This window comes from Miscanthus floridulus, chromosome 12, assembly GCF_019320115.1.
Source record: "Miscanthus floridulus cultivar M001 chromosome 12, ASM1932011v1, whole genome shotgun sequence".
Classification (NCBI taxonomy): Eukaryota; Viridiplantae; Streptophyta; class Magnoliopsida; order Poales; family Poaceae; genus Miscanthus; species Miscanthus floridulus.
This window is the reverse complement of record NC_089591.1, coordinates 62,003,015-62,019,847: the sequence shown is the minus strand read 5'-3', so window position 1 is coordinate 62,019,847 and position 16,833 is coordinate 62,003,015. Positions and strand designations below refer to the sequence as shown.

At 45.0% G+C, this 16,833-nt stretch overlaps 2 protein-coding genes across 3 annotated transcripts; both read right to left on the bottom strand.

Annotated features, from left to right (window-relative positions):
• Positions 1–776: 776 nt before the first annotated feature.
• On the bottom strand, positions 777–3,406 carry LOC136496800 (uncharacterized). Its single transcript, XM_066492557.1, has one exon. It carries the CDS (start codon positions 3,404–3,406, stop codon positions 1,970–1,972), a length of 1,437 nt encoding a protein of 478 aa, XP_066348654.1. The 3' UTR covers positions 777–1,969.
• Positions 3,407–4,528: 1,122 nt separating this feature from the next.
• Positions 4,529–11,083, bottom strand: LOC136496799 (sphingoid long-chain bases kinase 1-like). Of its 2 annotated transcripts, XM_066492555.1 has the most exons (9): positions 10,668–11,083; positions 8,820–9,351; positions 8,370–8,726; positions 7,623–7,716; positions 7,485–7,522; positions 7,236–7,382; positions 6,960–7,059; positions 5,341–6,299; positions 4,529–4,866 (listed from the first exon to the last, which is right to left on the bottom strand). In XM_066492555.1, the coding sequence occupies exons 2-9, from the start codon at positions 9,228–9,230 to the stop codon at positions 4,717–4,719; spliced, it is 2,256 nt and encodes a 751-aa protein (XP_066348652.1). In that variant the 5' UTR covers positions 9,231–9,351; positions 10,668–11,083; the 3' UTR covers positions 4,529–4,716. The 2 variants fall into 2 exon arrangements, with proteins under 2 accessions (XP_066348652.1, XP_066348653.1); XM_066492556.1 differs by lacking the exons at positions 8,820–9,351; positions 10,668–11,083 and having other exon boundaries at positions 8,501–8,709.
• Between the last annotated feature and the right edge of the window lie 5,750 nt (positions 11,084–16,833).

Genomic DNA, 16,833 nt, shown 5'->3' with positions numbered 1-16,833 from the left:
CCGCAAAAACATGTAATTGGCCGGCACACACCACAACGACGAGAATTTGTCCAGTACCATTATAAATTTGTGGTTATTTGCCGTAACACACCGTGTCTATTATTTTATTTATTTCTCAGGTTCCAAGAGAGAGAAGGTAGGGGAAATGACTTCTTTACCCTTGTCTTCAACCTTTGGCTTGCTGTTCACTGAGTTGCGATTCCGGCGAGAGGAGGCCATGCCGGCGGACGGGGTGCTGCGGTGGAGCATCCCCATCGCCGGGCGCACCCTCTTGTGCCCGCGGCCTGCGCTGGCGTGGTCGGAGGTGGTGGGGCCACGAGCGTCGGCGGTGTGGAGTCGAGCGGCCCGACGACGGCGGCGTTCCGACGGCCGTTTTGGCTGGGAAAGGGGCGGCGGAGGCGCAACATGAGCCGAGGGAGGAGGTGGCGCAGTCAGCTTGGGCGGAGGAGGCACGGCGCAAGGCACGGAAGGAGCTAGGGCGGCGGTGCTCGGCCTGCTGGCGGCCATGGCGAGCAGAGAGGAAGGAGCTGGGGGTGTCGCAGCCACCCAAGCCGGCGCGACTTCCTTGGCCAGCGTGGCTGGGGGCGGTGGCCGGTGGCCACCCAGGCCGACGCAGCCAGCCAGTGCACCGGCGTGGGTGAGCCAGCCACTTTTGCACAGTGGTGTGTTATGGCCAAACGAACGGCCAAAGGTTGAAGACAAGGGTAAAGAAGTCATTTCCCCTACATTCTCTCTCTTCAAACCTGAGAAATGAATAAAATAATAGGCACGGTGTGTTACAACAAACAACCACAAATTTATAATGGTACTGGGCAAATTCTTATCGTTGCAGTGTGTGCCGACCAATTACATGTTTTTACGATGTCCTCCAGCAAAATTCCCCAATAAATTAAGATCCAGTCAAATCATGATATCTGTAATACGTATTTCTAACGATCCTTCACTACTGAGTAGCAATTACAAGGGCATCTGATACAAATTGGGAAGAATTAGATGGAATCTAGACTGGGAAAAAGCAGGAATCCGAGGCAGGAAGCAAGAACAGCAGTAGGAAGGGTTCTGACGGAAGGAAGAAGACGACGGGTTCAGTTCTTGTTCGCTGCCTTCCTGAAGCTTTCCTTCCTGTCTTATGTACACTGCAGTAGATGGGCCGAGGCCTGCTACCAAGCCCACTCTTATGCAGTATCACGGCCCACCGCCTAGTACATGACATTCCCCTCCGCTTGAAACGCGGGTTGCCCTCAAGCCGCGCCAAACCTTCATCATATCACCTTTCAATTGAGAGAGGAAGCCTCCAATGATGCATCACCTTCGTTTCAGCAACAACCACCGGATCAACACCTTGAGTAATCGCAGCAATCCTCATTCGCTTGCAGAAGAAGGGAGCAGAGAGGCTCATCTGGAACAACTCGCCATTTTCTGTAGCATGCTCAACAACTAGCTTCTCAACTAGTGCCTAGTTCCCTGTGCCAGTAGGAGCAATCTCATCGGTGTAGTAATGAGCATGAACTTCTGCAGCTTGAGCATTTTTCTTCATCTCCTCACCACACTTGTCCTTCTTGATGCATTTCCTGTAACTTGTTGCTCCAGAAATTTGAAGCGTCCATTGGACAACCCAGATAGAGTTCTGGGTGGCTCCTCCAGCAATATATTCAACATTGATCTTGCTAGTCAACTCATCATACAAAGGCAAGCGCTTCTCCTCAACGAGAATAGCAGTGTTTATTAGCTTGATGTCATACCACCACACGGTAACTCCATCTTGCACTTTCTGCCAACTTGGACAAACAAGTAGATATCTAAAACATAGCTGCAACACTCTTATCTTGCTGTCAGGAGGTGGCCATGGGATCAAGTGAGATGTAACACCACTGGTTCTTGCCTCAACAATAAGCCATAGATGCTGCAACAATTCCTGGGTCGGTGTCCACAATTCCCTCAATATCACAGCATAGGCGTTCTCCATGCATTAACCTCGGTCAAACACCAGCCAACCTATTGTGTCCATGGAAATGACCCATACTGAGAACTGAAAGCTCCTGAAGGGTTGGAAAATCTCAGAAAAATTTATTGACTGAACCATAGGTGGCAGTGTTGTATCAATCAAAAAGCTTGGAACAGCATTTGCATCAGCTTCACTCATGCATCTATAATAGTTTCTGACATTTGGAAATATTGGAATTGGCGAAGTCAAGGGCAGCAGCATCTCCACTTCTTTCTTGCACTCGCACAACACAGCAAGCTCTACTAGCCATCTTTCCGGACCATCACAAATATTAAAGCTTGCTAGAGCCTTCAACAGTAACTGAATGAAGTTGGAACCAGCAAGATCCCAATGATGATTCAGTAAACTAACTTCCAGATCATTCCCATTCTTTTGGATTGGCAAGATGACCGAAGAATTATCCATCTTATCAAGGAAAATGAAGATCGGATGCTCCAGTATAGTAATGCAGCACTCGGATCCCAGCAAATGAAATTCATTGACCCTCCTGCTGATCACCTTGGCAATCAGAAATTTCAGCAAGCAAGTATTGCTCTTGACCACTAGTTTTGCATTGCCATGAGCCTGCAACTTCCCAACATCTCCTTTTAGCTGTACACACCAAAAAGCATCAGACAAGAGTTTGCTCCAAGCAGTAACAGTTGATCTGAAGGCCACACCACTCTTGGCAAGCTCCAATAACAGTGAACCAAGTCCAAAGCCAGTACCACCACCAACAGCATAGAATGCCCAGAATCCCTGCAGCCCAGTGCAGTTGTCTGCAAGTTTGTACACGCGGTCCAGGCATAGATCGACAATCTCCTTCCCAATAGTGTAATGGACATGGGCAAAGTTGTTATCTGCATCCTCTTTCCTCGAGATGGGCTGCTCTGGGTGGAAGAGCTGGCCGTATGAACCAGTGCAAACCTCGTCGATGACAGTGGGCTCCAGGTCGACGAATATGGCCCTCGGCACATGCTTGTCGGAACCGGTCGTCGCGCATTGTGCTCGCATGCGCAGCCGAGGGCGCCGACCGCACCACGCAAGGCACCTACGCAGACGCCTCCGCCTCTCCCTCGTCGAGTGCTGTGCTCGCACATGCAGCTGAGGATGTCGACCGCAGATCCACACATGACGGTCGCGACGGACCCGAAGGTGGAGATGTCGTCCCTGACAGAGAAGGCGATGACGGCGTCCAGGTGGCGGCGGCGGCAGCTCGCGTACCAATTGCGCGCGCAGCGGCCGCAGGCGGTGATGTTGTACACGACGTCGTTGCGCGGGTTGCAGGGCACGTTCGCGGACTGCGCTGTGGTGCGCGCCATCCGCCGCTGGATCCGCGTCGCCGTGGACGAGCGGAACGTGTCCATGGACACTGCGCTCCGCCGGAAACTCCACGCTCTTCTTGCCGCGCGGGGCCTCCATGCCGGCGGTGAGGGAGAGGAGCGCCCCACCATGCTTCTTGGCGACGAGCGGCGAGGACGCAACGGAGGCGAGGTCGAAGAAGTCATGGCGGAGGAAGAAGGCCGTGCTGTCGCGTCGCTCCCTCCAGCGATGTCGACGGAGACGAGCACGTCCCGGTCGATCTAGAGGGCGAGGTGCTCTAGATCCTCGTCGTCATGGACGATGACGAGCGCAGTGGTTCCGGCGGCGACGTCGATGTACTGTCGCACCCGGTCGGCAGGCCGCGATAGATGCTGCGCGAGCTTGCGCGCGAACCCGCCTGGCTGCGGCAGCGGAACGTGCCTCCCGTGTGGCACCCGCAGCCCCGAAGACGGCCGTGCGGACGCGCTGCTCCCTCCTGGTCGTCTTGGCGATCTTCTTCTTCGCGGTGAGGAACGACGGCGTCGGAAGCCGAAAGGAGATGGCGACCGCGATGGTGGGTGGAGTCGACGCGGTCGTCGGCGCGTATGGCGTGGGCACCACGGCGGTGGCGCGCGCCGATGACGGGGTCCTGGCCGGCGTCGGGGCGAAGGACTTCGGCGAAGTAGTCGTGGACGCGGCCGAGGACGCTGCTGGCTTGGGCGGCGCAGCTGTGGACGCGGCCGAGGGTGCTGCAGGCGTGGGCGGCGCAGCTGGTGTCGTGGCCGTCGTCGTCGGGGTGGAGGTCGCGGAAGCTGTGCTGGATGACGAGGACGCCGAGGAAACGCCATTCATGCGGTCCATGATGGCGTTCATTTGCTGCAACACCTCCGTCCACCTCGATATCGACGCCGACATCTCCGACAGCGACGCGGAGAGTTCCGACATAGTGGCCATGGCGAACTCGATTTGGGGAAAAATTTAGGGTTCTCAAATTGAAGGCTCCTGATACCAATTGTAACGATCCTTCACTACTGAGTAGCAATTACAAGGGTATCTGATATAAATTGGGAAGAATTAGATGGAATCTAGACTGGGAAAAAGCAGGAATCCAAGGCAGGAAGAAAGAACAGAAGTAGGAAGGGTTCTGACGGAAGGAAGAAGACGACGGGTTCAGTTCTGGTTCGCTGCCGTCCTGAAGCTTTCCTTCCTGCCTTAATATATAAGCAAACGCAACACAAAATAAACAGAATCAACATATCATCCTATAACCACTCAAATATACAGAAACCTCACAACATTGCTTGTCCGGTTCAAACTCTCAAGATCTGCAACACCAACCCACGCTTGATCCCATCAGAAAGTATCACTATAAACATTAGTTGTTAGAAGTGGAAAGAACCCAAGCCCCATGAAATTCAACAACACAGCGCTTAAATAGACTGTCTACATTGTCGGCCAATCAGTCTGCATTGCTCCGGAACCAGGGAGCAGAGTACTTGTCCCTTGACACGGCAAAGCTCGCCATCTATGCCACAGCCATTGTGAGTGTTTGCCCCAGGTTTAAGTTTAACTGACTTCACCTGTGTCAATATCAGCATTAAGATCTAATCAGTATTCTTATTAGGATTATTAGGAAAACCAGCTTTTGTGCTAAAAAAACAGAGCAACTTCATTCACAAACTAACATTCTTATTTAACGAAGCTCTCAGTGGTGGTCCACGACTAGAGCTGATGTAAATGCTACTACACAGACCTCACAGCATAGCCATCAGAAGCTGTACAGGTACCAAACAGCCAACATTTTGTTTTGAGGTCTCAAATAATTAAGGTCAACAATAAGTGCTGAAGATACATCTTACAACTTTTGATGCAAAACTACATGACATTGATCCAGTTTAAAGTTCTTGATGATACCCAATTAGATAATATGATAAGATTAGTCTCACCTCTATGTATATATTTTCACCCAAAAGTCAGAAAGGAAAACAAATGCTAGGCAAAAAAAAAAACCTGGAAGGAATTGGGAAATGGCTTGAGCAGATTAGTTAAGATACCTTCACATATTCAACGTAAGGCAAAGAGAGATGGCGACCGAATTGCAGAAGTATGAAAAATCTCAGCAATTTCCATCTTCCTTTTCCACCAACTAAAAGTAAGTCCAAGCTGTTGTCATCATGGGTGGCCTTCGGTGCAACAACTTGTGAACTCAGACTTTGCACTGTCTTGCATGAATGGTTGCATACTAGGACACCAAGAAAGTGCCCTTTCCTAATTACCCATTTCTCATCCAAATTTGGCACAAGTTCCATTGGTACTCCCATTTCCATGTCCTCTTGTGGTCCAGGAAGTTCAATGGGGTGGTCAGGCTCCCAAGTTAGCTCACTATCCCATTTTGGCCCTGTGTCCCACTTTGGTTCACAGTCCCAAATAGGTCCTGGATCTGATATTGTTGAGGAAATGTCTTCCTTATCATGCATTGATGGGGCTGCCCAAGACAACCGTGTGTCAGTAGTAGATGTTACACCAACTGAATTTCTCTCAGCCCTTGCTTTCGACCTGGTTCTTGGCCAGAATGATCCGTGATGTGGTTGAGGGTGTAGCACTTCTTCAGGTTCTGAAACAATGTTACTTCTCCCCAGAGACAGGCGTTTTGCTTTTGGATCTAGACCACGTACGTAGTCTGATGGTTCAGTGCTTGCCACTGTACTGCCTGATGTATCAACATCCCCAAGTGACATCCGCCTCGGAGTCATAATAGAATCAATACTGGACAAACTGGAGGCTCTTGGAATTCCTTCTCTCTTTGATCTGCTGTGCATTACATCAGTATAGACATTGGACAAGTAGGTCTTGTCTTGATCTGTACCTTTTCCATTCACGGCCATCTCCTTTGACACAGGAAGATATTCTAGTTCATAGAAGTAGCTAGGCAAACACAAAAATTTCAGTATTCCTGCCACAAAATACCGAAGAGGACCAAATTTCTTCTGATATTTCTCAGAAAGTTCCAGGACTGCAAAGTAGTAAGAAAAATTTCAGCTTCACAATGTCCACAATTTTTCACCGATGCAAACATTGGAAAGTGGACTGACACACTAAATTTCTATGAGCGTGGCCAATTCAGATAAATGATTTTTAATAAATATTCATTACGAATGTACTCAAATCTTGAAAAGCATGAAGAATAGTCATAGGTGATAATGCTATATAATTTCTTTATAAAAGAAAGATAATTTATAACAGGCTTAAAAATATGCATGCTGTCAAATCACATATTTATTTAAGATTTGGAATCTGGATGACCTTCATAAATCAGTAGAAACATAGTTCCCAACCTGCAACATATTTCAAATTAAAAATGGAACTAAAAACATATTTCTCCCGGATTGGAATGCTTAGCTAATCGGATACGATGTTATACTTATATAAGAGTTGCCTCTAGTAGCTGATAACACAACTGCATTCCACATATAAATCACAAAAAGGTACACCACAGCAAAGTGCAAGCTCGATTCTAGTATTTATTTAAGGCACATGTGATTCGATGGTATTCTCCAAAAGGGTAAAATGTAGTATCTAATAACCAGTAAAAACAGTTGCAACACACATCAGAATAATCAGAACTGAAAACACTGGACACTGGAGAGAACCAAATAAATGACTTAGAGGTTACCATCACTAAGAAAACCATAGTATGAAACAGTTGAGCCAAAATGTATTTGCCCAGATTGAATCCACTCGACAGTCAAGATGTCTAGAGCTGTGAAGCCACCCTGTCACGAAGGAATTTATCCTCATGAGAACAAGATTTAGTAGCAGCCTTATTTGAACAAAATCAAAGTAAGCAAAATAATACTGCTGACACTCTCTCATATAGGAAGTCGCCATAAAACACCAGCAGTAATGATAGTGATGCAGTCTTTGACAAAAAAATTGAAACTTGGAATACCTTAACAATTAATAATGATGCAGAAATAGGATCTCTAACTCCCAAAACAGTCCAGACAAGTGAGTTGTCAGACCCTGCAGGAATTATTCCAACTGGAATTGATACAGCTTCTGCTCTATCACTTCTAATGAGAAGACCATTGAGCACCTGTAGAGCTATAAATAATGAGCTAGCAAATAACAAAATTATCCCTAACCAATTATAACATGAACCGACTAAAAAAACTATAATATGAATAGCAAGTCAAACCTCATTCACAATTCCATCACCACCCACACACACGATTCCTGCAAAATTTCACGGTATCATTAAGGGAAGACCAGTTAAAATGGTTGTCTCTACATTGGAATTGGATAATTCACATATCTACATGATTAATCTTCATACCATCAGGGCATGCACTGAAATCAAATGTAGATACAAGAGATTTTGCATGCCCAGCATGAGTAGTTTTAACTACTTCCATCAGAAAACCTGCAAGCTGCATCAATTTTATCACTCAATTAGTAGTAGCTAAAAGTAGCAACAAAAAATATGTACGCAGTAAAGCATAACAATATGCAAAAAAATTAATTCAAGCTAGTAACACAAATGTGGCATACAATATGCATCTGTAAAAGCATTTTATATTCCTTCTCAAGAGATGATGCCACACATGGGCAGTTGTAAATGGCTACTGCTCTATTTTTTCTAGAACAGTAAAGTTTTACTCCACTACCAGAGGAGTGAGACTAAATGGTCATTGCATAACGAATCAAACACCACCTTTCACTCCAGTCCCAATGTAGCATTCATTATTTCCGTTGCTTACTAATTATTACTGCAGAGTCGCACGAGGACAAAGAGACTAACAATCTGTCGGTGTGGCAATCTCATATATTTTCAATAACACAAAAACAGAAGGTGTCTATGATTTTTCAGTTCACACATGCACAAATTGAAATTATAGAAGATATCCAACAAGTTGCAACCAAGCCATGAACAAGTATATCCTAAGCTTAGCAACATCAAGTTGGAAAAGGAAATTCATTAGAAGTTCAAGAAGAAACTCTATCAGAAAAGTAGTTAAACGTAGCTACTCAAACCACCAGTTGTTTACACTTTGCAATTTGTATGCATAGACATCAAAAGTACCTTAAATATAGGTTCGGCTTTCTCATGGAAAACTTTACTTGATCTACCATGTCCAGATCGAGGGTTCAATATAACAAGTACTCTTTGCGGAGATTTGCATTTAATCGGTGGCTGGTCGAATAAAGACTCACTGAGGGGATTGTCTGAGTCTTGATTGATACTAGATGCTGCAGGGCGAGGTAGTAAATTAACATATATACTTTGTTCGGCAAAGCATGTCACCCACAAAATGGCCTCGTCAAGGGTAGAGGCTATAAAGCAGAAGTCTTTCTGAACTCTGCGTGTCTTTCCAAACAAAGACTTTTTAGTTGGGTATGCATGCAATGTAAAATGTTTGACTCCTGAATTATATGATACCTGCCAAAATATAAGCAGAGACAAAATATCAGTAAAGTGATGAAACAGATCTAATAATTAATAATAGAGACACATGTTATTGTCTGAACTTACAGAGAGGACATCCTCCAGGAGGAGTACAGAGCTGCCCCAGATCAGAGCTTTACTTGTGAGTCTAGCATCAATTGCATCAGCTTTTCCGTTTGATGGTAACTGATTATTATCACTTGCACTTCTATTTTTCTTATCAAAAATCAGCTTTCCAGCATACACTTCATAACCTAGAAAATTGGACCTCTCATCTGCCACATCAATTTTGTGGGCATGGTTTTTTCCTTTTTTAGCCTCTTTGTCGTCAATAACCAAGTGCTTCTGCCTTGAAGATTTCGATTTGCTTCTTTTCTCTTGAGTACTGGTCAAAGAATGCTGTCCAGATGACTTTTGAGAACGCCTACTACTAGAACGCCGGCTAGATTTCTGGGATGAGCTTCTAGAAGTAGGATTTTCAAGCTCGGTTCCATCCATTTCTGCCTGTTAGACAGCACTTCAGAACATTGATCCAGGCAATGAATTCGATACAGCTTCAGAGATGGATGAGGCATCACGGCTCCAATGCCATACGAGAAGGTCAGTATAATTAAGTAAACTGCAGTTAAAGGAAACAATTATTATATGCAAATGTCTGGTACATATATAATGACATAATGGGAGCAAGTGAGCTCCTGAGTCTCATTCCCACCCAAAAAAAAAACAAAAAACAAAAACTAGCAGCCTTCTTGACCAATCGCATTGCTGAAGCACATTCAGCAAACAGAACGTTGTGATTTCCTATCAGTAATCGTTTTTGTGGCTTATAAGCCGGCTAATGCTGTTTTGTTGTGAGAAAAACATTGTATCATGGCTGATACGATCAAGCGAACAGGGTGAATAACTTTTGCCATGTAAGTGGGTGCCCCATCTTTTATACTCCATACTAATTTTTTTTTTTTGAAAATGCAGGAAAGTTGTGTTTCATTGTATTATAGAGATGAAAGAGGGGGGGGGGGAGGGGTTCCCCAACAGGATCCTCAATCATATGGGGACCAAATATGAGTGAGGCAATTACACAGCCTTATGGTTTAAACACATATACTCCATACTATGAAAAAGAGCGACACTATGCATATCCCTGCTCCAAGTATCATATAAATATCAATCTGAAATTTTGCGCTCAGCACTCATGCTATTAGGCCGTCATGCTTAGCTTTTCAATTGCCATCATCAGAAATTGATATTAAGACTTTGGTTCGCATTGTTTTCGATGAAAATAAAGCAAGGGAGACCTTTTCTGTAATCTCTAGAGAAAATGATCTAGGGGTTAGTTGAATTTTCCCCCCTGCATCCTATTCCTGGGATAACAACATCAAAGATGGGCCACAAAAAGCTACGGGGCAACAATTTGGTAAGCTATTATCAGAGAAGCATTTGACTGCACAAACATTATAGGAACACGAACCCATAATAATATTTGGCACAGTACAGTACATCAGAATCCACAAGACGCAAAGTATTGAATGGTAAAGGCAACCATTTGTCGAACACATATGAACACTACCAAATAATAAGATCAGATGATGCGCAACAATTTACCTGGGACGGTATCAACACATCTACTACTGTTAGTTCATCCAGGCACAGGGAACGAGCTAAGCCCAACGCAGCGCACCACAAGCATCTGCGAACTACTGACAACAGATCTCGCCTAACACGGTTCAAAATGCCACACGCGCAGCGCAGCACATCAGGTCGCTAATCGCCAAGCGCCGAGTCCCAGACAAACTCGAAGCAGGGGAAGCAGAAAGGAGAAATAAAAAAAACAAGCCGACGACGAGCAATCCATCACCAACCGCACCACCTACCTAACACGAAGATTCCGCCGTAAGGAAAGCACCGGCCGGATCGAAAACCCGCAAGGGAACGTACCGAATTCAACCCACCCGGCGGGCGATCGGATCCGGGAGATGGAGCCCGGCGGGCGCGCCTCCCTGCGGCGGATCGAGCGGGCGTCCTTCTGGATTCGGAGAAGGCCGCCGGCAGCGGTGGGAGGTCGGGCGATAGCTGTGGGGTGCCGCGACCGCGAGAAAGGGAGGGGGAGGCGCTGCCCGCGCGCGACGCGGTGGCGACAGGGGAGCAGGAGTGTCAGACAGGACGTGCGTCGATTCGATGGGTTTTAGCGAGGCAAAGGAGCGGGGGCCGGGGAGGGAGGAAATGGCGTGCCGGCTGTTGGAGGCAGCTGCTGGAGGCCGAGGCCGGTGCGGTGGGACGGTACACGGGGGTGGGAGGAAGGACCGGACCCGAAGGCCAGGGGAGGCAGGAAGGAGACGGCGGGTTGGGTGGTGGCGGCGCCCGTCCGTTTGCTTTTTTTTTTTTTTTTTTTTTTTTCTCGTTTGTGCGCTTTCGGTTCGTTCGCCCCGGCCCGTGGGGGCGTGCGAGTGCGAGTGCGATGCGCCGTGGCGACTGTTCCATCGTGCGCCGTTCGGCCCCGGACAGCTGCGCTGCGTGACTGCGTCGCTGGCGAGGACGCCAGGTCGGTTTTCGTAGGGCGCGTTGGCGATGGCTTGCACGCCGCTGCCGCCGGCCACTGCAATGCAAAGATTTGACGAGACCGATGGGCGAAAGCGACAGTCGAGACTTGTCATGTGTGGAGTGGAGTAGATGTATACCTATGGCTGGCAATAGAGACGAACAAATTTTCTTCGCCGTAGACTGGAGAACGACACGTCAATAACGTCCCGTGTGTGCGGTTCCTTTTGTCCGGCTTCCGTTGATTACTCGAGTCAGGACCTACTTGGATCATCCGAGACTAAAGTTTAGTTAGACCAAATTTTAGATGAATTAAAATATAGATGACTAAAGTTTAGTGTTTGATGCAAAGACTAAAAAAGACATTGGTCTACGTCGTTCATCAAGCGCATCCCAAGGTTTAACATTTGCCACCCGAGATTGTGCAAATTCTTGCCATATAGTTTTTTTATATGCAAACAACAAGTAGCAGGTACCTCCGTATGCTCTGTTGCAGCTCGTAGGCTTATTAGGCTTTCTTTGGCAACTAATGAACTAAAGAGCTTTTGGATGCAAAACTAAATAAATAGTCGATTTTATATGAATTTTAGGCTATCTGTGGATACACGGACTTAAACTTTAGATGACTAAACTTTAGCTCATTTGATCAAACAAGCATTTAGCACAGGGTAATAAATTGTTACGCGATTGATGGATTGATGTGTGTCAGGGTGTTACCGCGCCGCCGCGGGCGTACTTGGAAGGCTGGCTTGACCCTGTTGTCCTGGCGCAGATTGTGACAAATCCACAAAGACCTCACCAAGAATGGCAAACAACAGCCTGATGTACGTGTACGTTCCAAATCAGTGAATAGCTTGCAATTTTAAAGTTCTATTGGCAGTCAGACGCTCAGACCATGCGCTCGCACCAACAACGGCCTGCGGGCTGCGGCGATCGTCACCGACAGGCGACAGTGCTGCGTTTGGCATATCGGTTTGCTTTGGGTGTCGTTAAGCAAAGACATATACTTTCATGATTCACAGTGCTGCTTTTATCCCCGACCCTATCTCTGAATTAAAGCAGTTCAACTATCCAAGGTTGCAACCTTGGAAGCTCGTTCGGTGGAACTAAAGTAGTTGGATCGAGTGATTGGACAGCGAGTTCTTTTTGATATTCTGGAGTGCGGTACAACATTAAAGCGGGGTGTTTGGTTCCACGGACTAAAGTTTAGTCCGTGTCACATCGAACGTTCGGGTGCTAATTAGGAGGACTAAATATGAGCTAATTAAAAAACTAATTACACAGGAGTAGACTAATTTACGAGATGAATCTATTAAGCCTAACTAAGCCATCATTAGCACATATTTACTGTAGCACAACATTATCAAATCATGGACTAAATAGGCTTAAAAAATTCATCTCGTAAATTAGTCGCAATCTGTGTAATTAGTTATTTTTTTAATTTATATTTAATACTCCATGCATGTGTCCAAACATTCGATGGGACAGGGACTAAAATCTGGACTAAGGAACCAAACACCCCCTTATATATTCACATGTTCGTTTCTGCTGAAATTTGACTTAAGCTGATGCTTATCACTTTGTTCGTTTGATCGTTCAGTCATGCTTATCAGTCATGATATATTGTTTTTCTCTTACAACAAAACAGCATTAGCAGGCTTATAAGCCACATAAAGGTATATGCTGATTTGTTGTGAGAGAAAAATAATATTCATTACCTGAAAAGCGAACAGGTGATTGTATTGGAGATGAAAGTCTACTCGGTTTGTTGTGCTTAGCACACATATATAACGAAAACAAAACAATAGGATATTTCATGCAACTGTATATATTATATCGGAGGTCACTGAACTTTGTATTCATGTGCTAATATGTCATAGAAAACATCATTTGAGAAAAAAAAAGAGTTATCTCTACTCAAGACGCAGGAGGGGGCTCGCTCTGCAACAGCGACATCTAGGATGGTGTCCAAGAGCTTAGCAGGAAGTTTGATGTGATTTATTTTTCTTATGTAAACCGGACAGCTAACAGTATGGCTCGTTGCTGCGCTAAACAAGCTGATACGATTAGCAAAGTGTGTACATGGCTGTGAGCTGCACGCAACAGTGACCTTGGACGATATACTTAGGAAATTTAGTGATGATGAATATAGTATTTGTTGACGTTGGATGTGGTCCAAATCACGTATCAGCAAGGGCATTGACACCCAGGTGAAAGCTCTAGTTTGGTTTTGGTAAATTGATGAAACCATAAGTGTTAACCTAGTTTATCAAGTGATCATGACATAGGTAGCACATTTCAAGTGGTGAAGCAAATGAAGATCATGACATGATGATGGTGATGCCATGGTGATGATCAAGTGCTTGGACTTGAAAAGAAGAAAGAGAAAAACAAAAGGCTCAAGGCAAAGGTATAAATGGTAGGAGCTATTTTGTTTTGATGATCAAGATACTTAGAGAGTGTGATCACATTTAGGTTTGATAGTCGTACTATTAAGATGGGTGAAACTCGTATCGAAATACAGTTATCAAAGTGCCACTAGATGCTCTAACTCATTGCATATGCATTTAGGATCTAGTGGAGTGCTAACACCCTTGAAAATATTTGTGAAAATATGCTAAAACATGTGCACAAGGTGATACACTTGGTGGTTGGCATATTTGAGCAAGGGTTAGGAACTGCACCGGCGGAGTGCGGACAGTCCGACGGTGCCATCGGCACCCTAGATAGAAAAGACGGAGGTCACTGTAAGTGACCGGACGCTGGTCTCTGTAGGACCGGCGTGTCCGGTCAGTGGCAGCTGAAGAAGCGCAGCGTCGGTCATCGACCGGATGCTGACTGGCTGCGTCCGGTCACACTGACATGGTCATGCACAGAGGAGTCGTCGAGTGACCGGACGCTGGGTGTGTCCGGTCGAGCATAACCGGACGTGTTCGGTCGAAGAAATTAGTTTCTGAAACTTTACTGGAAACGACCGGACGCTGGAGGCTCAGCGTCCGGTCACTTATGCCGTAGCGTTCGGTCGACTGTTGACCGTTGAGATCGAGTGAACAGTATTCAAAGAGAGGGGACATGTGGCGTGTATCACGTGACCGGACGCTGAGGTCCAGCGTCCAGTCACCCCGTGTTGTGCCCAGTGAAGAGGTATAACGGCTCTATTTCATGGGGGCTTCTATTTAAGCCCCATGACCGGCTCAAGCTCACTCTCTTGGCCATTTGCATTGACATAGCAATCTTATGAGCTTAGCCAAAGCCCTCCAACTCATCTCCATCTTTGATTCATCATCTTTGTAAGATTGGGAGAGAATCCAAGTGCATTACTTGAGTGTTTGCATCTAGAGACACTTGGTGTTCGTGTTTCACTGCGGGATTCGCTTGTTACTCTTGGTAGTTGCCGCCACCTAGATGGCTTGGAGCGGTGAGGATCATCAAGCGAAGGGTGGTGATTGTCTTCGGCTCTGATTGTGGTGATTATGATGGATTCTTGACCTTTTCCCGGTGGAGAGCCAAAAGGTACTCTAGTGGATTGCTCGTGCCTTGTGTGATTCTCATCTTGTATTGGTTGTGCAGCACCCTATTGAGGGTTTGACGTGTGAAGTTAATTAGCGCGTGAACCTCTAAGTGAGTGAATCGCCACAACAAGGACTAGCTTGCCGACAATCAAGTGAACCTCGGTAAAAAATCATTGTGTTCATCATTGATTCCGAGGTGATTGGTCTTCATTGTTATTCATCCTTGTGATTGATTGACTCATTCATCCTTGTGATTCAAATGCATATTTAGGGTAGATGATGTAGAGATCATAAGTGTAGATGTCTCTAATTTGATCTTCAAAGGCTTTAGATATGAGAATCTATACTTGGTTGATTTTAATGCTAGTGAAACTAGATTATCTACATGCTTGTTTACTAAGTCTAGCATGGGTTAGTTATGACATAGAAGGCTTGATCATGTTGGAATGAAACAATTGAATAGATTGGTTAAGCATGACTTAGTTAAAGGCTTGAAAGATGTTGTGTTTGAAAAGAATAAGCTTTGTAGCTCTTGTCAAGCCGGCAAACAAGTTGAAAACACCCATCCTAAGAAAAGCATGATGAGCACTAGTAAAGCATTTGAGTTATTGCATATGGATTTGTTTGGGCCAACACAGTACACTAGTATTGGTGGAAACAAATATGGCTTTGTGATATTGGATGACTACACTAGATATACATGTGTATTCTTTCTAGTGGACAAAAGTGATGTATTTATAACATTCAAATTATTTGTCAAGGGCATTCACAATGAGTTTGAAACAACCATCGAGAGAGTTAGAAGTGACAATGGTAGTGAGTTCAAGAACACTAGAATTGATGAGTTGTGTGATGAATTTAGAATTAGACATCAATTCTTGGCCAAGTACACTCCATAATCAAATGGCCTTGTTGAGAGAAAGAATAGAACACTCATTGATATGGCAAGGTCTATACTTAGTGAGTATAATGTGAGTCAATCTTTTTGGGCCGAAGCTATCAACACGGCTTGCTATTGTAGTAATTGCCTCTATTGTCACCCATTGAAAGAGAAGACACCATATGAGCTCTTGAATGGTAGAAAGCTCAACATTGCATATTTTTGAGTCTTTGGTTGCAAATGTTATATCTTAAAGAAAAGCACTAGATTGGACAAGTTTGATAAGAAATGTGATGAAGAATTCCTACTTGGATACTCCACTACTAGTAAAGCATATAGAGTTTGGAATTTAGATAGTGGTACTCTTGAGGAAGTTCATAATGTTGAATTTGATGAAATCAAGGGTTCACAAGTAGAGAACGAGAACTTGAAAGATGTTAGAGGCATTCAACTTTCAAGTACCATGAAGAACATGGATATTGGTGAATTGAGGCCTAGGCAAGTGAATGATGATAAAGATGATCAAGTGCAAGTACTCTCAAACTCAAATGTGCAAGATGATACAAATCAAGTTAGTACAAGTGGCTCTCATGACAATGAACAAGATCAAATGGCTAGCACATCATCTCAACCCAATGATTAAGCAAGTCCAAGCAATCAAGTTTCAATCCTCCAACCAACCAATGTTGCAAGAAATCATCTATTGGACACTATCATTGGTGATATATCTAGAGGTGTACAAACAAGATCAAGAGTGGCTTCATTTTGTGAACACTTCTTATTTGTGTCATCCATTGAACCAAAGAAGATAGATGAAGCATTGAAGGATGTTGATTGGGTGAATGCTATGCATAAAGAATTGAATGATTTCACAAGAAATCAAGTATGGGAGTTGATAGAAAGATCAAAGGAATACAATGTGATTGGAACCAAATGGGTCTTTAGAAACAAGCAAGATCAAGATGGGATAGTAATAAGGAATAAAGCAAGATTGGTAGCACAAGGCTATACATAAGTTGAAGGGCTTGACTTGGAGAAATATATGCCCCTAGTTGCTAGATTAGAAGCAATTAGAATCTTGCTAGCCTATGCTTATGCCCATAACATCAAGCTCTATCAAATGGATGTCAAGAGTGTATTTATCAATGGCTACATCAATGAAGAAGTATATGTT